The sequence below is a fragment of the Rhinatrema bivittatum genome, chromosome 1 (genome assembly GCF_901001135.1).
Source record: "Rhinatrema bivittatum chromosome 1, aRhiBiv1.1, whole genome shotgun sequence".
Lineage (NCBI taxonomy): Eukaryota > Metazoa > Chordata > Amphibia > Gymnophiona > Rhinatrematidae > Rhinatrema > Rhinatrema bivittatum.
Genome location: NC_042615.1, coordinates 547536358 through 547560242, shown reverse-complemented (window position 1 = coordinate 547560242; position 23885 = coordinate 547536358). Strand labels below are relative to the sequence as shown.

Sequence of the window (23885 nt, the reverse complement as noted above, 5' to 3'; positions counted from 1 at the left end):
GGGTAGGCAACAGATTGAAGCATGGCCAGGAACCAGGTCTCTGTTTGACAGAGTCAGGATCACCCAGACACAGAGGAATGAAGAAACAGAACCTATTGTTCAGGCACCTGCCCAGAGAAGTGAACTTCCTTTTATTTTAGAGCAGTACTAATGTCATCATTCTGCAGAACAGAAAATCCTGGGTGCTGGGCCTATAAATCTGGTGAGTGGCTATGGGCACTTACTCGGAGTAGCAGTTTGCACCAGAGGAGGACATCACGGGCCACATTGGGAAGCGTCAGCAGAACTGTGAGGTGCATAATGCTGACCACGGTGCACCACTTTGTGGTTGGCAGCATGTTACAAAATGGTGCTCATGATGAGATGCAAAAAAGTCTTTAGAGGATAATTTTCAAAGCCATTTACACAGGAAGATCAATATCTACCCAGGTAAAGTGTCTCTTCTAAAAATTGCCCCCTTTTGGTCAGTTAAAAATGTACGCTGTCTTCCACAATTTGTGGACTCTCAGCCAGACTGCAAGACGGCATTCACAGTTGGCATGTTTAGGGAAGGGAAACAGCACATTCACATGACATTTTCACAAATGCATATATTATTTTACCTCTCATAAGCCCACTTTTACTTTATAGTACTTTATACTAATTTTTAAAGATAAACTACCAGCTAAAAGCAGCCACGTTTTTTACAACTGTGTGGGCTACTTGAAAACTGGCCCTTTAACTTTTCTGTGAAAATAGATTATACATTGGTAACCCTGGAGGCAATTTGAGACCAGAAAAGAGCCTGAGGTGAATAGGAATGGATTGGGCAATAATAAGTGTACAATAAATGAAGAAAAGCGTGCATGGGGATAACTTGCTGGTGTTTTGGTTACTATCCTTAACCAATAAAGCCTACATGCTGTTAATGCAAGCAACTCCATTGCTCTCTGCTTCAACAGCAGGAGGAAAAAGGGGAATTGGATTTAGACAGCAACCAAAGAAGGCCCAGACTTTTATGGTCTGGGGAACAAATAAACATGAGGGTAACTTGCCAATGCAGCTGTTACTACTCTTAACCAATAAGCCTGACACTTTTCATGCAAATCCAACATTGCTCTCTGCTTCCACAGCAATGGGTAAAGGGGAATTGGATTCAGACAGAAAATGATGAGGGCCCTGACGTTTATGGTCTGGGAAACTGATAAGCATGGGGGCAACCTGCATGGCGCAGCAGACCAAATGGATAGACCATTTGGTCCTTTTCTGGTATCATTTCTATGTTTCTATGTATAAAGCATTTAAGGCTCATCTTGTTGCAAGCTGTGGAATGTATTAGCTGCCTTATTACATTATGCATAAGCCTCATTATCCCTTTTCAGACATGAGAAATCACTTAGGCGATTTTGATCTCCTATAGAAAAAACGTGGGGGAAAACAGACCGAGTATATGACATCTATGATGTTCGTGTGAACTAAAGACAAAAAACAAAAATGCCTGCTTAGACTTCCATCTCCACATTACCTTATTTACATACTCAAGCCCTTAGTGACCTAAGGTTCAAGGAATTTAATGGAGAAACCCCACGTGTGCACAGACACACAAAAAGATTTATTACAATCCAAAGATACCTGCTAAGGCCTTAGCAAACTGTAGTATCTGAAGAATTGTTGGCATACAAGGCTAGCATGTGTTCAAATGTAATCCCACCTCTTCACCAACTTTTTCCCATCTACATAATCTATTTTTCATCCTGTATGCATGCATATATATGTGATAGTGTTTCCTTTCTGTGCTTTGGGTGCAGTCATTGGTTGCAAGTAATGGAAAGGCATGTGCTTTTTCTGTGTTCCCTTAGCGGTATTTGTCATGTTTCTGGTCTTTGACTCTCTTGCCCCTGCTCCACTGGACACTAGAACTTTGCAACATACTTAGGATCAATGAGGTAATTAGACACCCTATGCTCCCTTGAGTTCATTCCTGAAGGAGGAGAAGTTAGTGTCTTTCAAGGCCCTTAGGCTTTTGGGGAGATCCTCTAACAAATATTTATTTATCTACTTGCTTATTTATTTAAAAATGCGTTTAGTTCACTAATCCAATCACAGACTGATCACTGCGGATTACAGTACATACTCACAGGCATATAAAATCAAAAACAGCAAATAACAGAACAAATACATGTTAAACATCTTGCAAATCAGACTTCATAAAAATGCTTAAGAAAGGCAGCTTAGAGTTGTTTTCTAAAAATTGTATAATCTTCATACAAAGCAGGGGACAGATTATTCCAGAGAGCTGGGCCAATCTGAGAAAGCGCTTGACCTTGTTTTTTGTATCTTACAACAAGTAGTAGTAGATCTCTTAAGATCACGTTCACTCGCCAAATGCAAAGATCTAGTTGGACAATATCGCTCAATAAGGCCTGACAGTGGAAAAATTCTGAAAATGTAAGGATTTAAATATCAATACAAGAAGTATATGATATATAATCAGTGTATTTCATGCCAGTAATAACCATTTTGGACTAGCTGCAATACCTTCTAGTAAAAATAACACTGCTACATTGCCAGCAGTTATCAAAAAAATAAACATTTACTGGAATATTGATGCAGATGAATAAAATCATAAGAGTGCACACTGAAGAATAGTGCTAGCCATAACAACAAAAGAAAAGGCTCTAATCTGTTCAAAACTGATACTGCAAAAATGTTCACACACTTATGGGTTTTTTCCCTTCTATTATCTACTGGCACTGAGCACAGAGTTGAGCCCTCTGAGCACAGAATGGGACCCTCACTGGTCTTGCACCTTCCTGGTATTTCTGATGAATAGATCTCTGTATCCAGTAAGTGAATTGAAACACACTCTTGATCAAATTAATTTCTGCTAGCTCCTTCCTAGTAGCAACTTTGAAAATAGATCTCCCAGGCTGGCAATTCTTATTCTGACGCCAACCAGAAATCCACTCTTCAAACCTTAAGGCAGTGAACTTTAAGTAGTACGGGACTAATGTCCTTTTCACTACTGTTTACATCTTTAGTCCTCTCAATATCAGATCCTCCACAGACACTAACTCTTTTTCCTCCTGGAAGACCTGAGGGCTCTGACTTGAGCCTCAGCTACCTTCTCAGGATGGAAGACTGGATGAAAGAGACCTGAGCCAAAGAGGGTTCGTGAGTTTTGTTAAACACACTCCTTGACAGGACTCTTCCTACTGGGGAGTGTCAGAGAACAGTACATACAACTACTCTCTTTGACGTCACACTTTCAGCATCTGAAGGACTCTGATGTATACAGTAAGGGAAAGTTTGGTGAAACCCTTACTTTTACATTGCATGCCTTCTGTGCATCCTGCCTTTGCATTGTTTGTTCATGCTTGTCAGTGTAACTGTTACCTCTCTGTTTCTGGGTTTTCTCTAATTGCTTCTGTTTTCCCCTATCCTGAGTATACCAACAGTCTGTCTAAAGGACTGGTGTTCTGCAATCCAGGCATTCAGAAGTGGATGCATGCGGACTTTCCCTAGGGTTTGATGCTCCATATTGGAGATGTGGGTATATGTACTGCCTTCTTTCGCGCTTTCTGGGTTGTCTGTGAGGCATCCTGACTGACTGCTTTTTCTTTTCTCTCTTTCAGACTTGCCCAGATGTGCTCATGGCATGCTCCACTCCAAGGGCAGTCAGGAAAGGTCCCCTCCCCCAGAGAGGAGACAAATTCCCATCTTCAGGAAGTGCCAGGATTCTGCCACCTTCAACAACCCCACTCACCTTGAAGAGGAAGAAAGCTAAATTGTTTTACATTGGTTATAGAAGGGTGAGGGTTTTTTTTTAAACTTTAGATAGCTTGAGTCTCCTATGGAAATTTAGTGATTGTAGTGAAAGTACATGAGTAAAAGGAGGCTTGAATGTTGGTGAAGGGGAGTGGCTGGGATGTAGGAGTGTGCATTCGCTCCCTACGAATTGAGAGTCCGCAACGTATAGTGCCATATTCGTTGTATTCGTGGGGAAGCGAAACGTATCGCGATTCCCCACGAATACAATGAATCTTCGCCGAATTATTCGGCCCCCTAAAGGAGCCAATTTAAACAAACCCCCCACCCTCCTGACCCCCCCCCCAGACTTACCAAAACTCCCTGGTGGTCCAGCGGGGTGTCCGGGAGCCATCCCCTGCACTCACACCCTCGGCTGCCGGTTTCAAAATGGCGCCGATAGCCTTTGCCCCTACTATGTCACAGGGGCATGGTAGGAGCACAAGATGGCGCCGATGGCCATGTGACAGGGGCTGACCAATGGCACCGGTAGCCCCTGTGACATAGTAGGGGCAAAGGCTATCGGTGCCATTTTGAAACCGGCAGCCGAGGGTGTGAGTGCAGGGGATGGCTCCCGGACCCCCCGCTGGACCACCAGGGAGTTGTGGTAAGTCTTGGGGGGGGGGGGTCAGGCGGGTGGGGGGTTGTAGTTAATTTAATCTTAGAGGGGAAATGAATAGGAATTGACGTATATATGTATCGGGGGGTCCCCTTGCCGAATGCAACGTATTTGCCCCCCGACGAATCCGAATCCCAAATGCAACGTATGGCATCCCTCTGCACATCCCTACTGGGATGCTTGCCAGGTAGCTAAAAACTGTCAAAAGTACTTTTCAACATACCAGCACCATGATGTACTGCAGGGATTGTGGTATGGTCTTTAAGTGGCCAACAAACATCCTTGAAAAGAGACTTTTTTTCATCTCTTTCCTGAGACTTTTTTCTAATTTAGTTTCAACAGAATCCATCTAAGTGAAAAGGAGGGGACAAGAAAAGGCAATTTCCCTTAATTTTTCATGGGAGGAAATCCACATGGTCAATAAGGAAGGTCCTCAGGACTTTCTCCTGCTCTGAGCCACAGTAAATAAATTCAAGAGCGAGGCCTCAGGAAGATGAGCAAAACAGGATATCTAGGTGAAAGAATAGCAAGCCATGTACCTAAACAGGGAGGAGCAGTAGGGAGCCTGATAATGGAGAGTTTAAGCAGGCTCAGCCTCATTACTGCTCCAATATTCAGGCCCTTCCAAATCTCTTCTAAAGTACTTTCAAACATGCTAAACAGCAGATAAATATCTCCTTTTACCACAGTACATATTCAATACATGGATGCTATTTGTTATACAGAGACCCCAAACCTCTGGAGCTGTACTGCCCCATAGAATTTCTCTTATAGAAAACTACTGACTCCTCTATCTATAAACACACACACACACACACACACACACAAGCCTTTTCTGTAACCTCAGATACACAAATACCCCTCTCCCCTTCAAGATGAGCATACACACACACACACACACACACACACACACACACACGTTCGCTACAGAAAGAAATATGGATGTTTATAGATACAACACAAGATGAACTTCAGGATAAAAAAAAGTTCAGTAACACTAAAGAGAAAACCTGTCATATTTCTCAATATTGGCAAACTCATATCGTGGATATGACAAGAAGGAACACAATGCTTGCCACCGCAGCTCTACTGGGGGCAAACGAGAGCTTACTTTGCTTCCAGTGCCAATGCAATGATCCCTGCAGCCATAGGTGCTGAGGCAGATGTTCCCGTGTGGTTGTCAGTACAACGCTGCCTCAGGTCAGTGGTAATCTGGAAAGAAACATAAGAATATTTATAATACAGCTACAGAGGTCAGCACAGAACAAAATGGGATTTTAACTGCCAAAGCAAATTCACATGCAGCTCAGTCCAAAAAAAGGTCATCTGCAACACTTCCATCCTAACCTGAAGTTTGAATACATTTTTAATTTATACAGAAGTCTTCGTACACACTAGAAATGTACATATCATCATTCCAAGTATCAACTTTGCTCAACTCCTTGGAGAATCCTCCTCTTTCAAAGATTCTCAGCGATTTCCTTCTATTATGGTTCCTTTGATCTGATCAGCATGGCTGCTAGATCATTAGAAACAAATGACAATAGCCCAAGTGCCCAGACAGCATAATTACATTATTTATGAAAAAAGGATGGTACAAGCTGACAGAAGGGATTTCACGAAGTCAGATCTTTGTGTGCCTACCTGCCATCATCCAGCAGAGACATCAATAGAGAAATGTAAAGTGAAAATGTACCTATCAGGATCAGTCAACTTGAACCTGAAAATCACAGTTGCTTGCAAACATGGTTCCACAGGATAAGTGGGACAATGGGATGGGTCCATTTTGTTGGGTCAGTTCCCAAGGAGCTAATCTCAGCAACTGCTATGTGGTATACCATTACTCTAGAATTTTCACATTTATATTAAAAATTGTTTTTAAAAAAAAAAAAGCACAAAAAAGGCTAAGAGACAAGAGTTTGGTTCATTAATTAGCATGATGGAGAGGAGATGCACTCTGGTATCCTTCCACTAGGTTCAAGACAAACATGTGCACAAGAGGAGAAGGAAAACACGACACATGAATCCATAAAGAAAAAAATACTATTTCCTTAGATCTTCAACACAAATTTGAGGCCACACCTGATAGTAGTTTGTACTTAAGTTTTTACAATTAATAGTTCTGTGTAAGTCAGTAAATGATAATGTAGCCTCCGTCCTGGTCAGCTCTTGGGGCACATAGGGAGGGCCAGTGACCATGCAAGGTCCCATGACTTCCTGGGCTTCCGGCACAGAGGAGATAGTTCAAGACTCTTAGGGTTTTGTTCACTCTGGGTCTCCTCTGCACACCAGTCCAAGCCTACCACAAATAATGTTTGTGTTCATTGTGCCATATTCACTGTAAAACCTGTTGCTGCATTACTTTTTCTGTAAACTGATAAGATGTTCCAAACGATTTTCGGTATATAAAAATCTTAAATAAATAAAATTAATCTTCACTTCCGCAGGTGTTAAAATTACTGAAAAAAAACTGGTGACAGAAAAACAAAGTCCAACAGGATAAGCTAATGAATAGTGCACAGAGTCCAAAATTGTCACAAAAAAATCCAAATCAGTTTAGTCCCTTTTCATATTCTTCCCTAAACCCTTCTATTCTGAGCCCTCCCAGTACCTTTTGGGTAGCTGAAATCTCTTCTCTTCCTCTCTGTTCCCCACTGGACAAGCTTTGGAAGATTTTCTTGATCAGCCAGCACCCTGTAGTTTTCCCCAGGCAGGTTTACTCCTGAAATCTCCCTGTGCACTCGTCTCACAGATTCTATGGAATCCTTTTCTCCTCAGGGCTCCTCAGATTCCAATTTTCTTCTGGAAGACTTCTTCCTTCAAAACTCTCTGAAGTCCCAGGACTTACCTTCTCCTGAAGCTCCTTTATCTTAGTAAAACCCAGCTAACCTCTCTGTCAGGTCCCAGTCACCTAAGTAGGAACATTTCCTCTCTTTAAATCTTCCCTGTGGAGGGATAGGCCCAATGGCACCACTCTGTGAAGAGAGAGCACCCAAGCAAAACTTGAGTTCTTGAAGTCCTTTCTTACTCCTCCTTCCAACCTCACATGGGTACAAGGACTTTATTTACGCTCAAAATCCTTTCCATTGGAGACTGGTACACCTCCCTAAAATACTGACACTGCACTCACATCCATTTAGGGCAAGGTCTAAGAGCATAAGAACATGCCATGCTGGGTCAGACCAAGGGTCCATCAAGCCCAGCATCCTGTTTCCAACAGTGGCCAATCCAGGCCATAAGAACCTGGCAAGTACCCAAAAACTAAGTTTATTCCCATGCTACTGTTGCTAGTAATAACAGTGGCTATTTTCTAAGTTAACTTAATTAATAGCAGGTAATGGACTTCTCCTCCAAGAACTTATCCAATCCCTTTTTAAACACAGCTACACTAACTGCACTAACTACATCCTCTGGAAACAAATTCCAGAGTTTAATTGTGCACTGAGTGAAAAAGAATTTTCTCTGATTAGTTTTAAATGTGCCACATGCTAACTTCCGAAAGAGTAAATAACTGATTCACATTAACCCGTTCTAGATCTCTCATGATTTTAAACACCTCTATCATATCCCCTCTCAGCCGTCTCTTCTCCAAGCTGAAAAGTCCTAACCTCTTTAGTCTTTCCTCATAGGGAAGCTGTTCCATTCCCTTTTTCATTTTGGTCACCCTTCTCTGTACCTTCTTCATCGCAACTATATCTTTTTTGAGGTGCGGCGACCAGAATTGTACACAGTATTCAAGGTGCGGTCTCACCATGGAGCGATACAGAGGCATTATGATATTTTCCATTTTATTCACCATTCCCTTTCTAATAATTCCCAACATTCTGTTTGCTTTTGTGACTGCCGCAGCACATGAGCAGACGATTTCAATGTGTTATGACGCCTAGATCTCTTTCTTGGGTGGTAGCTCCTAATATGAAACCTAACATTGTGTAACTATAGCATGGGTTATTTTTCCCTATATGCATCACCTTGTACTTATCCACATTAAATTTCATCTGCCATTTTGATGCTCAATTTTCCAGGCTCAGAAGGTCTTCTTGCAATTTATCACAATCTGCTTGTGATTTAACTACTCTGAACAATTTTGTATCATCTGCAAATTTGCTTACCTCAATTGTCGTATTTCTTTCCAGATTATTTATAAATATATTGAAAAGTACAGGTCCCAATACAGATCCCTGAGGCACTCCACTGCCCACTCCCTTCCACTGAGAAAATTGTCCATTTAATCCTACTCTGTTTCCTGTCTTTTAGCCAGTTTGTAATCCACGAAAGGACATTGCCACCTATCCCATTACGTTTTACTTTTCCTAGAAGCCTCTCATGAGGAACTTTGTCAAACACCTTCTGAAAATCCAAATATACTACATCTGCTGGTTCACCTTATTTATATGTTTATTAACCCCTTCAAAAAAGTGAAGCAGATTTGTGAGGCAAGTCTTGCCTTGGGTAAAGCCATGCTGACTTTGTTCCATTAAAACATGTCTTTCTATATGTTCTGTGATTTTGATATTTAGAACACTTTCCACTATTTTTCCTGGCACTGGAGACCTCTATCAAACTAAGAGCACTCAGACCAGCTGAAGCTACATATGCTTGTTTGAAAAGGGCAGACTACTTTTTAAGGGGACAAAAGAAACACCACCTTACAGTAACTTATGTCAGTGTTTCCCAACCTTTCAAGTCACAACTACATTAACAAAAATGGCTTGTGGCATACCAACTTCCACAGGTCAGGCAATACTAAAACAAAGGAAATGAGAGGGTGGAGACACACATTAACTCGTATAATGGACCAGTTCCCTCTATATACAACTGCAGGAGAAGAGAGAAGTTGGTATGATATGGGCATTTTATTACCTTGGCTGATGCATGTGGCATCCAGATCTCCTCCACTACTGCTGCTTCCAACACTCAGAATGAGTCACAATCAGTGCTCAGTGCATACTCTCTCTGTCTCACTTAGCCTAAGGAAAAGAGAGGCTGAAAAGACTCAAAGGAGGAAGATGAGGAGGTGCTGAGTGCACTGGGTTTGCCACACAAAGTTGGGTCCAGCTATGCATACCCTGCATGCTGTCCATTAATTACTAAACTCCAGGGCTCATGCTGTAGCTAGGAAAAGAGGCATGCATGTTTATTAGGGATGTGCATTTGCTTTCAACGAATGTGCAATCCGCAACACAAGTCCCTGTTTGTTTGATTTGTGGGTTCGCAAAATGCATGGCGATCCCCCACGAATGAAACATAACATATTACATTGAGCAAAACGCAAGTCCTCCATCACTTTAAAGTGGCTCCAGATCACAGATTTCTTTCGTGAGCCCTTCTCTGTCCCCTGCAGCACTGAATTGGAGGCTAAGACAGAACTAACTAATCCTCCTAAACCTTCTTCAGCTATAACTTATTGGACAGTACCCAGTTATCAACCTGTTGGCACTAATCCAGTTTTGTTTTGTTTTTTTGGGGGGGGTGGGGGGATGCAGCCTGCTAAGTAACGTTATTGATAAGATTCAACATTCTGAATTTAAAAGAGAATTTAAAGAGCACAACACAGGTGATATTCACACGAGAGATTTTGCAAACTGAAAAAGTAAAGTAACAAAAATAGTATACCAACATTGACTAATGACTAAACAGAAGGTGGAGTATTAAAGTGAAACTAAGCTGTACGATGACACCTATTATGAAGGTCAATGAAGCCTAGCATACAAATTAACTTTACAGGTTCTTGGTAAAAGAAAATTAATTTGGACACTATTGGTATTCTTTACGATTGTGAGTAGTGTAGCTATGCCAGAGTCTATAATATCATTATAAGTTGTGCTTCCTTTATTAGTTTTGTTTCTTCTTTATTCCTTGCCTCTGCTCTTGAGGGAGTGGACTGTCTATAATACTACAAGCACCCAACCCTGTTCCTAGCACCTTCCTCTGTATCTGTCCCAAGCAAGCTTTCATTCTGCCACAGTACAGGATTGTTTCACCTCTGTTGGCAGGTTATTCCAGGCCTCCGTCACTCTCTTAAGTAAATGAGTATTTTATAATTCTTCTGAATCTTCCTCCCTCCAATTTCATACCTTGACTCCTTGCCCTCTTTCCCCGATTTATTAAAGTCTATCAAATAATTGAATATTTCCATCATAGCCCCCATCCCGTTTTCCTCCAGTGAGTATATTTTGAGTAGTCTTTTTTTTGTAGGGTTTGTGTTGCAGTCTCTGTATCACCTTTTTGTCCTTACAAAAGGTGTAGCCTCCAGAAATGAACACAGACCTAATGATCACCAAAACCTTTGTTCAAATTCCATCATAGGGAGGAATATATTTGGCTGATGTTCTGTTCTACCTACCTCTGGATCACCAGAAATAATCTCTGCACACACAGAGAGCAGTTTGAAGTGCTTTATTTGAAGTAGTATTAAAATTTGTCATCAGAATATGACACCCCCATAGAAACCAAACCCCAAGTTCTGTTTTATGCTGAATTATTTCATAGAGGGTTCCCTGATGAAATTCAGTACAAACCATGTCTTAGGCTTCTAAGTCTCACAACCTGTTTGAATATCTTTCCCCTTATGTACTCTAATGCCTCATAAAATACATCATCTTTTTTTTTTATTTTTTTTTTAAGAAATACTTTAGCTGGCTTTGATGTAACACCAGCTGGGTCACTTTTCTCATAGATTCTCTGCTGTAGCTGCAGTTGCATTTCTCTGTCCTGGGTGGGCAATTTCAAAATTCTAAAAGCCAAGACTATTTTGATTTCTCCCCATCAGTGAAGAGAGATTGCAGGGAAGTGCTTGGTCATCATGTTAGTAAGTAGGTGAGAGATAATGCCCACTGAATAAAAACAAAAAAAAAAGCACTTTATGAAACCTGATGGGGGGGGCAAACACTGTCTGCCCAAACTGCACCTTATAAACTTTCTAAGAATAAGAGAGATGAGGCACAAAACATCAACTTATAATTAGAAAGGACAATTAACACAGAGTAGAATTGGCAAGTAACCCAGAGTCCATACAGAAACTTTGGGTTATTTCTATTTGAAATTGGCAATGCAAGTACCAACATGAGTCAGAAAGGGTGAGAGCTTATGCTCCTCTCACATTTCAGAATCGAGTAATCAATGAAACAAGGGACAGTAAAAAAAACAAAACAGAGAGGCACATTCCATGCACAGAGCTGTGCTTTCTCCAAATACATTTTTTTTTTAAATAATGCACCACAATTAGCTGATCTGAAGAGCTTACAGCAAAACTGAATTATTCAGAAATGAATGCTCAACACTTCTGGCATATGTAGAAAACTGAAATGTTCATCCTTATAGCATGGGACTGTGGTCATGGCAAAAGCATGGAATGCTGAGCAAAGGAAAGAAGAATCCAAGAGGCTGAAGATGACACAAGCTTCATTAAGAGTCTCTGCGGTGCCGTAGATAAGTGGAAGCTAGTATGGAAAAAGCTGATAACATTCTCACAAATTTTACTCTTTTCTATGATGACGGAATATGCTATGAACTAGGAACAAACATAGTGATTTCAGTAGCAGCACATGGTTGCAGCAGCAGGGTAATAAGTTAAGGTAAAGAACGGACCAAGCCTACCTTCTTCCAACCAAACTTTAGTTTGCTTTATTATCTTGTTGACCTGCCTTTTCTATATGTAAATCAAAGTGATGTAGAGTAAAAAAAAAAAAAAATTCATAATATAAACATAAAGACAAAATCCTTAAAAATAATGATCTGCTAACAATCCTGACAATGCAAACACAGTTAATTCATTAAAAACAAAACAAACTGAAGCAGAAGACTCAATACGGAAACTAGATTTTATAGCACCCTTATTTAAAAACCTGCTGAGACCTTCAGGTCTTAATACTCTTTCTAAATTTTCCATAATTGTTCTCATAATGTAAAGAATTCCATAATGAAGGGGCTTGATATGAAAAACATGGGTAACCAGAACACATACCTCTCTCTGCATCCGCCCTTTTACAACATTAGCAAACACAAAATAAGCACACTAACACCTGACTGGAATCAAAATAGGCCACAGCTTTATTACAAAAATAACCAGAAGCCTGAAGTGGCTGTACACCAAAGAAGGACTAGCCCACAATGATCATCCACCACCACCCAGCCAGATGGACATGCTCAGGCCATCGGTATTTCAATACCACAGCTTACATGCCCCCCCCCCCCCCCCCCCCGCCTCCACCCAGCAAGAAGCCGGGCATGGAACAACTGCACCCAATGGTTCCAAGCCATAATTCCCATACATGACCATCCGGTCAGGCCAGCAAACTAGTCAGCATACCGCTGAACTCAAACCGGCTTGGGCAGCCCGCAAACCTCCCCCACTGCCACAATCGAAACCCTCGTAGAGCAAACAACGCACAAAGGAACATAAGGGTGGGTGGGAGGGATGCAGCTGCTGCAAGGCGAAGTGGCAAGTGAAGCCTTCAGCTTGCTGATGTCCAAACCCCGTGCCAAACCCCTCCCCAATCACACCCTCCACCACCAACTCACAATCTACTTTTAAAGTATCCCAACTGACCCACTACCCTGTCAGGAAACTGACAATCACCCAAGCCACCTTTCCCTCTCAATGATCCACCCAAGGTGAGCCTGGCACCCACATTACCATAGGCGGCCAGGTACTTGGCCTGCCCGCCCTCACTATCTCATCTCAATTGGAGGGGGGAAGCAAATAGCAATTCAACTGAGAAGAGCAAGATAACCGGGGGTTACATCTATGAATGGCTTTAAAGACTAAACTTCATCTTACACCCAACAGGCAGCCAGTGCAATTCACAAAATAAAGGAGTAACATGACTGAATTTTTTTTTTTAAACCAAAAATAAGTTTGGCTGCTGTGGTTGGCGCTAACTGAAGACTTCTAAGAACAGTCCTGGAAAGTTGCTAACATAGTACATTACAGTAATTTAACCAAATTAAAAATTAAAGTGCAAACAAAGCTTTGAAGATCTTTATATTCTAAAACTGTCTGTAAACAGACAAAAAGAAGGTAATAAAATGAACACAATCTGGGCAGAAATATGGAACGCCAGAAAGAAGCTCTCTTCAGGCACAGCTGCTACAAGGCAAGGCAATGCTTTACAGAAACCAAAAGAGCCAAGACAGATCCCCGATCACTGAACCTCCCCTGCCTGTATGCTGCCTGGTGTTAATGCCTTGACAAACTTTTGAGTTGCCACTGATAACTCTGCTCCCCTTCTGTTGACATCATTGTGGCCTGATGTAATGCCACACGCTGCCAAGGCAACCAGAGTGTCGTGATGGAGAAGGTTTTCATGGGTAATGATTCAGATGGACTGAATCAAATCACAGTGAACCTAGAAGATGTGGTAGGCCTGATTGACAAACTGAAGGGTAGTAAATCACCTGGACCGGATGGTATACACCCCAGAATTCTGAAGGAATTATAAAATGAAATTTCAGACCTATTAGTAAAAATTTGTAACCTAGCATTAAAATCATCCATTGTACCTGAAGACTGGAGGATAGCAAATGTAACCCCATTATTTAAAAAGGGCTCCAGGGGCGATCCGGGAAACTACAGACCGGTTAGCCTGACTTCAGTGCCAGGAAAAATAGTGGAAAGTGTTCTAAACATCAAAATCACAGAACATATAGAAAGACATGGTTCAATGGAACAAAGTCAGCATGGCTTTACCCAGGGCAAGTTTTGCCTCACAAATCTGCTTCACTTTTTTGAAGGAATTAATAAACATGTGGATAAAGGTGAACCGGTAGATGTTGTATATTTGGATTTTCAGAAGGCGTTTGACAAAGTTCCTCATGAGAGGCTTCTAAGAAAAGTAAAAAGTCATGGGATAGGTGGCGATGTCCTTTTGTGGATTGCAAACTGGCTAAAAGACAGGAAACAGAGAGTAGGATTAAATGGACAATTTTCTCAGTGGAAGGGAGTGGACAGTGGAGTGCCTCAGGGATCTGTATTGGGACCCTTACTTTTCAATATATTTATAAATGATCTGGAAAGAAATACGACGAGTGAGATAATCAAATTTGCAGATGACACAAAATTGTTCAGAGTAGTTAAATCACAAGCAGATTGTGATAAATTGCAGGAAGACCTTGTGAGACTGGAAAATTGGGCATCCAAATGGCAGATGAAATTTAATGTGGATAAGTGCAAGGTGATGCATATAGGGAAAAATAACCCATGCTATAATTACACAATGTTGGGTTCCATATTAGGTGCTACAACCCAAGAAAGAGATCTAGACGTCATAGTGGATAACACATTGAAATCGTCGGTTCAGTGTGCTGCGGCATTCAAAAAAGCAAACAGAATGTTGGGAATTATTAGAAAGGGAATGGTGAATAAAACGGAAAATGTCATAATGCCTCTGTATCGCTCCATGGTGAGACTGCACCTTGAATATTGTGTACAATTCTGGTCGCTGCATCTCAAAAAAGATATAATTGCTATGGAGAAGGTACAGAGAAGGGCTACCAAAATGATAAGGGGAATGGAACAGCTCCCCTATGAGGAAAGACTAGAGGTTAGGACTTTTCAGCTTGGAGAAGAGACAGCTGAGGGGGGATATGATAGAGATGTTTAAAATTATGAGAGGTCTAGAATGGGTAGATGTAAATAGGTTATTTACTCTTTCGGATAATAGAAAGACTAGGGGGCACTCCATGAAGTTAGCATGGGGCACATTTAAAACTAATCGGAGAAAGTTCTTTTTTACTCAATGCACAATTAAACTCTGGAATTTGTTGCCAGAGGATGTGGTTAGTGCAGTTAGTATAACTATGTTTAAAAAAGGATTGGATAAGTTCTTGGAGGAGAAGTCCATTACCTGCTATTAAGTTCACTTAGAGAATAGCCACTGCCATTAGCAATGTTAACATGAAATAGACTTAGTTTTTGGGTACTTGCCAGGTTCTTATGGCCTGGATTGGCCACTGCTGGAAGCAGAATGCTGGGCTTGATGGACCCTTGGTCTGACCCAGTATGGCATTTTCTTATGTGACTTTTATTTCAAGATGTTAGGTGGGTATATAGGTAGTAGAGTTGCTGTTTTAGTTTTTAATAAATCATTGTTGATTGGATTGAATTAAGAATTTGTCCAGCCTTAGTGAGAGTGGGAGAGGATGAAGTTTTGCCCCTTTAAAATTATTAATGTACTATTGTGTTCCTTTCATTTTTATGGATATATTTTAATTTTATGATGATGTATTTACTAGGGATGTGAATCGTTTTTTGACGATTTAAAATATCGTCCGATATATTTTAAATCGTCAAAAAATCATTAGGGCCACGATACAATACCAATTCCCCCAATTTATCGCTAAAAAATCGTAAATCGGGGGAAGGGGGAGGGCAGGAAAACCGGCACACTAAAACCCCCTAAAACCCACCATGGGTTATTTTTCCCGGCAGGAGATCGAGTGCAGGAGGTCGTTCAGCGGCGGTCCGGAACGCCCGCTGAACGACCTCCTGCAGTCGATCGCCTGCCGGCGCCATTTTCCGTACGAAAACGATTCGCGGCGAGAAATCGCTCCCGGAACCCCGCTGGACTCCCAGGAAACTTTTGGCCAGCTTGGGGGGGCCTCCTGACCCCCACAAGACTTGCCAAAAGTCCAGCAGGGGTCCGGAACGACCTCCTCCGTTGAATCGTTTTTATCTATGGCCGCAGCCATTTTGCGGCGGCCATTTTGAAAAATGGCGCCGGCTGAAGACAACACGATTCTATTGAGGGGGCCGTTCCGGACCGCCGCCGTTCTGGACCACTGCCGGATCCCCAGGTAATTTAAAGCATTTGGGGGGGGTTCGGGAGGGTGGGGGATTTAATTTAAAGGGTCGGGGTGGGTTTTAGGGGGGTTTAGTGTGCCGGCTCACGATTTTAACGATTTTTCACGATAGTTTACACACCCAAACAGCAACAATACGATTCCCTCCCCCTCCCAGCCGAAATCGATCGTTAAGACGATCGAGGACACGATTCACATCTCTAGTATTTACTATTTTATTGTATAATTAAGAGTCAACAAACAAGCAGTATGGGCATGAAAATGAACAGGGCCCGGAAAGCACACTGTTTGATTAAATTGTCAGAACTCTGAAGTTTGGGAGACACTATCTCAACCTGTATTGCCCCAGAGGATGGAATTGAATCACAGCCACATTGAGAGAGGCAGATACAGTCCATTCCCTCCAGTTGGGGAATTCTAATAAGAGACAAATTTTATAAGATAAGTGCTTTCAACTAAGCTGCTGGGGTTTTTAACTGCAGTTCAAAATATACATATTAGGACTTCTGTGAGACCTATGATTACAATTGAGCTATTTTTAATACTTAAATACATTTGAAGGGTCTTGTTCCTTTGAAAATTTCTAAGTGAATGAATACAGCTCTGTAATATGATTTTAGACTCCCATTAGTCTAAAATGTACCACAAGTCTCTCTGCCATTTTTTCTTCTTCAAACACAAAAAGTGAGGAGCTCACTAGGCTACTCTTGAGCAACATGGAAGACCAAAGGAACAGATTATGATATGTAGTGCAGACAAGGCAAGGGGATATAGCCAAAAGGCTAAGAGCACAGTAGTCTAGGCTCTTTATACTTTAATGGCAGAGGCAGATCTAGATAATTAAGTTCCATATTGACTTAACCAGAGAGAGGGAAAAGTTATCAGGATAACTTTAATCAGATATTCAGATAAGTGTTTTGCTAAATATACTCAGATAAAAAGTTATCCAGATAACTTTGGAACCAGGAATGTACGCAGTATTGCCTTTTATCCAGGTAACTTTTGGCGGGCAATGATTTCCTCAGAAAATTATTTAGCCAGGGTGTAGAAAGAAATAGTGAAATCTTGGGTTTGGTCTGGCTAACTCCAAAAATTTTATTAAACTAAGGTCAATCCAAAATCATTTCAAAAATCTTTTGGTGTGTGCAACAGACCTCATACCCGATAACAACACACAACACCTGCTCAATAATTTGACAGATAGTGCAGAAGTTTTTAATATAATCATGGGTCTTAAATGTGTTTTTTTTTATGGTTAACAATATAAAATGTTCATTGTGCTCCCAAGTGACTATATCCCAATGAAATATAATATCAAAAACAGTTCAGTACTGTACTTATCTTCAGTCTTTTGTCTTTAATTTTGTCTTGTTCACCGTCCCCGAAGAGACTGCAGATCTAGAATTTTTTATGAGAAAAATTAAAGCAGAAAGACTAAAGATACGTAGAATACTGAAGAACTGTTTTTGATATTGTATTTTATTAGGATATCATCACTTGGGAGCACAATGAACACTTTATATTGTTAATCATAAACCCATGACTAGACCCGTGATTATACTGAAAACCTCTGCACCACCTGTCAAATTATTGAGCAGGTGTTGAGAATTGTTATTGGCTATGAGGTCTGTGGTAACATAAAAATGTTTTGAAATCATTGACCTTAGTTTAATATATTTCTTTGGTGGTCTCTCCTTTTTTGGACTTGTTTTACTGTTCACTCCAAAAATTAAACAAACAGTAAATGCGGAGTAAATAACACACACATACAATTATATAATAAGAAATAGAGGAATGTGTGGCATTACAGTGCAACCATTCAATACAATTTTATTGATTTTAAGCCAGCAGGGACTACCCTTTGGGACAACCTACAATTACTGATGAAAGTGGAAAAAAATAAACAAAAAAAAACCTTTCCCATCCCTTCTCCCCATCTCCCCTTTACCTTTTACTACAACAGTCTGTTTTTTCTGTATTATTGATTTCAAATGCTGTTTTCACAGCACTTAATAACTGTGATGGCTCAGGACTCTCACACCCATAAACTGTTAAAGTTTGGTATGCTTCTTCTGGTTTTCCTCTATTTGAAGGTTAAATTTATAATGTTTTCCGTGTTTGCCGATTGTTCAATATTTCTTTAGATTATCTTTGCAGATCTGAAAACCTGCCAGCTTCCCCTGAAGCAGCCATTGTGCGAAACACAGCCATGTCGGGTTGTTGTTTTTTCCACTTTCATCAATAATTGTAGGTTGTAGTATCTGCTGGCTTAAAATCAATAAAATTGTATTGAACGGTTGCACTGTAATACCACACATTCCTCTATTCTTAGTAACTCCAAAAATTAGCCAGACAAAACCTTTGATTATCAATCTCCCTGTTGCTATCAGACAGACAGGGTTCAATGGGTTCTACAAAAGGGATATGGACATACTGGGCCACAATTTGCTTAGGAAGGATAAGATGGCAAAAAGGAGGAAGGAATAACTCTTTATGTACACAATACCATCAAAGCAACTGAAATACAGGAGGCATGAGAAAAAGAGGCAGCATTGAGGGTTACCCTGGAAAGGAGAGATGGCACTTCAATCTACGCTAATGTTGTCTACAGACCTCTGACTCAGGCAGAAGAACTGGACAGATGTTTAGTCAAAGCCATTCAAACTGTGGGAATGTACAGGGAGAGGCCGTGGTATTGGGAGATTTTAACATGCCAGATATGGATTGGGGTAACTCATCAGCAAAACTGGTTAGAAATAGAGAGGGGATGTGAGTGCCAACAAAATACTTAGGACATTTTACAGATTGGGTGTCCAAACAAAAACATTTACTGCAGCAGTTATTTAAATCAAGTTGTAGTGCAATATATGTTCATTTTGACACAGCCAATTGGTATCTCAGGTCTCCAATTTTCCCTTATCTGTGCAAGTGTCCCTCTTTTGATGGTCAAGGGAAGAACTTACCCTCTAGGGTTGGACAATCCAGACTTCCCAGATACAGGGGTATCCTAGTGATAGGCAGACATCCCTTTCCAAAACTGCAGATCAAAAAGGACATCAAACGCTACACAGCTCCTCATCTGAAGTCTGCTTCCGAAGTGAAGACTCCAGATGGGGGTCTCCCAACTTATTCAAAATGGTCTTACTCCAAGTTTTGTTTCTCCAGATGACACACAGGATCTATTGGTTGAAAAATCCAAGCAACAAGGAATCCTCCCAGATCCACAAAACAAAGTCCTTGCACCAATGTCACACACTTGAACAGCAGGTCGCCACTGACTACCCTCCATGGACTGTGAGATGCAGCAGGCAGAGTCTTTCCTACCCTGGCCACCACAGGAAAGGAACTTTCCTGAATGAGGAGGCTGAATCTCCAGGGCCCAAGGTGTAGAAGGAAAACTTCTCTCTCTTTCTTTCTCCACATGTACTCACAGTTGAATGGCCACAAGGTCTCTGATCCAATAACCACGCTGGAGTGGGGTGTTCCAAAAATAAACTTTACTGCAACCAATTTTCTAAGTAAATCATTTAGCAATCCTCAATTGATCTTCAAAAACAAATCCAACTGTACTAAGCCCAGTCTCAGTCCTATATCTCTGGTGTGAGCACCCTCAAGGTGGAAAGCACTAGGGAAAACCCTTCATTCCAGTTGTTGGAAGCCAGGCTCCTAGTGGACTACCAGGGTCACCTCTAGGGTTCAAATTGGCTCTTTTGGGTTGAAAATTGCAACAGAGGCAACCAATTAAATCTTTCTCCCAGGCAGGAATGGTAGGCAAAATTTATTCCCAACAAAAGGAACAAAAATCTCCAAACCTCAGAACCCCCCCCCCCCCCCCCCCCCAAAAAAAAAATCTATGGTCAGCAACTGTTGACCCTCCATTTGTTGTAGGATGGAAACCACTGTTCTCTTCCTTGATGTCTTCCAGGCAAGGGGGAAGAAAAATCTTCCCAGAAGCAAGAACAGGAATCCACAATGTCCCCAAAATAATTATTCTAAACTTTTCACACCACACTGAGACAAACCCTGCCAGATTGGTTTAGTACTGGACCAGGAATGAGTCTCTCCCTTCCTCCCAGGTATCTGGCTGTGGGGCCTGAAATTAGGAGACTTAAATGGGGGGACTCTCCTTCTCCAAAACGCCTTATATTACTATGCACCGCCTCCCTGCAGTTAAGCAGTTGGGAGGTGCATCCTTACAGGTGGTGCTGGATAGAAATATCCAAGTACCTTCTCACTTCCTACCCAAAGCCTGAGCTAGGGTCATCTAGAAGAGATCTAGGAGCGTCTCTACATCAGCTTTTTGTGTGGATGCTTTTTCTGGATAAATACATGCTCATACGATTGAAAATCCAAAACATACATGTGAAAATGTAAACTACCCTCCAACTCTGCCCCCACCGGGGAACGCCTCCATTCTCAATGGGAAAAGTTACGCATGTAGCGGCACTACACGTGGAGGGTTTTTTGCCTGTTTCTTCCTGCAATGCTTTGACTATGAATCAGCCTTCTCATTCCTTGACATTTAATTAACTATTTGGAAAACTCTGGCCCTGAAATCATTGAGAAGGAAACCTTGTTAGTTTCCTTTGTTTCTGAGGTAGACCTTAGTAAAAAGTGATGAGACTGTACTTCAGAAATTTAAATTCTCTTTTTTATGGTCAGCTTTTGCGAATATTTCCTGATGTTTCTAGAGTTACAAAGGAAAGGCATAAAGGTTTTCTATCTTTGAGACAAGATACTTTAGCTGTAGGAGCAATATTTATGTTAAGATATCCTTGTAAATGCATTGTTAGATGGAATAATGATAGTTGTATCTGGTTTCTGCTCTGGAACAGCTTCAATTTTTTTTGGATTCCAAAAAGATTAACATCTTTCTCCGCTCCCAATGTTATCCAGTAAGGCACATTGATATATTAGTATTAGAGAGCATGCTAATGCAATTTCTTTAAAGTTTTAATTTGGTCTCCCATTATATTTCTGCTTCCTCTGCCAAGTTGTTTGACCTAGTATTGAAATGGTCTCTTGTATTATTTAAGTTGTAAATTTCTAATATTTTATTTATCCAAGTGTTTCTCAATACAAAGGAAGATTTTTTTTAAAATTGTATTAATATGGAAATCAAATAAAAAAAAGTACTCAAAAAAAAAAATCTCAAAAACCACACAGAAATAACACCCAACAGTTAAGTCCAATAAGAATACAAAAAATCCCCACTCTCCATTTCTGGGATCTTTTGATTTTCAGTTACCCTGAGATTGTCATGGATTGGGGGAGGGGCCACACAAACTTTATCATCTCTTACACACATATGCTTTATATACTCCCTCTTACACACACACGTACATCGGTTCTCTCACATACTACAGTACTCCTACAGGAATTCTGCATCATGCAGGTACACAGAATTTGCGCAGAATTCCCCTCCCACACAGAATTCCTTGTTTCCCCTCACAGAATTAGGTGCAGAAACCAGAAAGCAGCAGCAGCAATGGCAGATATAGACTGCATGAGCCACAGGAAGGAAGGAATAGCATCTGGAAATGAGAAAAAAAGAGGTGGTGGGGCTGGCATATGCAGACTGGAAGAGAGTTAGGAGAGTCAGCGCTAGCCCACATAGGCTAGAAGAGATGAGCCTGCATCAGCCTTGGCTTGCATGGCCCAAACAAAGGAGAGAGCGAGCAGTGGGGGTCCAGTGGAGACTGAAAGAGTGAGGTAGATAGCGAGCTTGGGAGAAGGTAGGAGAGAGCTGGGAATCTTGCTAAAGAGGGGGGTAGCAGACAGAGAGAAAGCTAGCAGGGTCTTACTGGGGTGAGGGGAGAGAACTGGAGGAAGATCTCTGTCTGCTCCCCCCCCGATCAGGAGTCAAGTCCAGGGGGCAGACAAAGATAAATTGTGGATCTGGTTAAAGGGCAGGCAGATAGACAGCTAGGGGTTCTTGCTGAGGTGAGGGGCTAGAACTGGGGAAGGGTTCAAGGCCTGGGGCTTTCTGGGGGATGCACAGAGAGAGAGAGCCTAAATATGGGGGGGGGGGGGTTTGAACCTAGTGGAGAAGAGAAAGAAATCTGGTGGGAGGACAGGGATGGAAGAGGGACAGCCCTGAGGGGAGGGGGAAGGTAGCAAATGAAGTAGGTGATTGACAAGGGGGAGGACAGATCAAGTATGGGGAAGGGATTCAAGCTATAAAGGGGAGAGAGCTGGAGAGGTTCATTGAGCCTGAGAGAGGTGAGAGAATCTGGAGGGGCCAGGTGTTATGATGGGATAAATCTGCAAAAATATTGAAAATCCTGCATTTGTAAGTAATTTTTTTTCTGTATTGCATTAGAAATGTACTACTACTCCAATGATTATATTATTATTATGAATACACAGTCTGCACAATTTTGCAGTATTTTAAAATATTGTGTAGAATTTTTAAAATTTGCACAGAATTAAAAAATTTTTTGTGTAGAATTCCTCCAGAAGTAATCCACCATACAGGTTGTCTCGCACTTCACACACACACCCACTTACATATGTACACATGCTCTCATGTACACCATACATGCTTACAAATGAGCACAGGCTGTCACTCACCCCACACACACTCACACAGGCTCTCATGCACCCCTCACACATGCATCTTTTCTCTCTCACACACACACAGATACTTACACATGCATAACTGCTCCCACACATGCACACACACTTCTCAGGGCCTTTTATTGCTAGTGTCCCTCCAGGCCTCACATTTTCATGCTACGGTAGGATGGGATCTGCCGCAGCCCAGACAGGTCTCTTCTTTTCAGTCCGCTATGGCCCCACTAGGCCTCCTTTCTTCAGGCCATGGTGGGATGGGATCCACCGTGAAGCCATGGGTACTTCAGTAATCATATGTTTGTGGCAAGGTCTGGTGGGTGCTGCAGGAGAGTTTTGTCCCTCCCCTGGGACAAGCAGACAGAATCCTTAGGCACAAAGGGTTGAAGGGAAAGCGAGAGATCTATATTCTATGGCACAAAAGGAAGTAAAATTTGGGAGTATCAGATGGGATTTATGGTCCTTATCTACCATCATATTCATCGCTTTTATGAAAAGTCTTTATGTTTTTTAGTAGTTTAGATCCAGGTGATTTTCAGACCGTGCTCCAGTCTCTTATTTTCTAATTTGGAGTACTGCAATTCCCTTTCTGTTGGGCTGCTTGTAACTGCAATAAGACCACTCCAATTAATTCAAAATTCAACTGCCAGATTATTAACAGGTATTCCATTATGTGAACACATAACCCCAGTCTTAATATCATTATAGTGGCTCCCAATCTCATGGCGCATTCAATATAAATGCTTGTCATCATTCAGTTTATTAAATAATTTCAATGCACCATGAATCTCTTCAACATTAAAAACTTTATACCACATCGTTTACATTAAGCTGTACCATTCAGTACCTTTAGGATGTTCTATCATTTAATTTGGCGCACCTTGGTGAGACTCAAGTGCGGTCGTTCTCTGTGGCTGGACCATTATTGTGGAACTCTCTTCTGTTTCCTTTACACAATGCCCAAGTCTCAAAAACATTCAAATAGAATTTAAAAACGAACCTCTTCAAATTGGCATTTGATGTTTACACAACATAGGCATGACCTCCATGGATATGATCTTTAACGGGTTGACCTCTTTACAATCTAGGACTAGCCTCTCCAGTA

The 23885-nt window shown here is 41.4% G+C and overlaps 1 protein-coding gene across 2 annotated transcripts in view; it reads right to left on the bottom strand.

Moving 5' to 3' along the window:
• Positions 1-23885, bottom strand: part of PCSK5 (proprotein convertase subtilisin/kexin type 5) — an 893215-nt gene that overhangs the window by 412849 nt on the left and 456481 nt on the right. For both annotated transcript variants that reach the window (XM_029616187.1, XM_029616196.1), the window contains exon 9: positions 5517-5617. In XM_029616187.1, coding sequence (XP_029472047.1) covers positions 5517-5617 — 101 coding nt within the window. The remainder of the gene's footprint in view (positions 1-5516; positions 5618-23885) is intronic.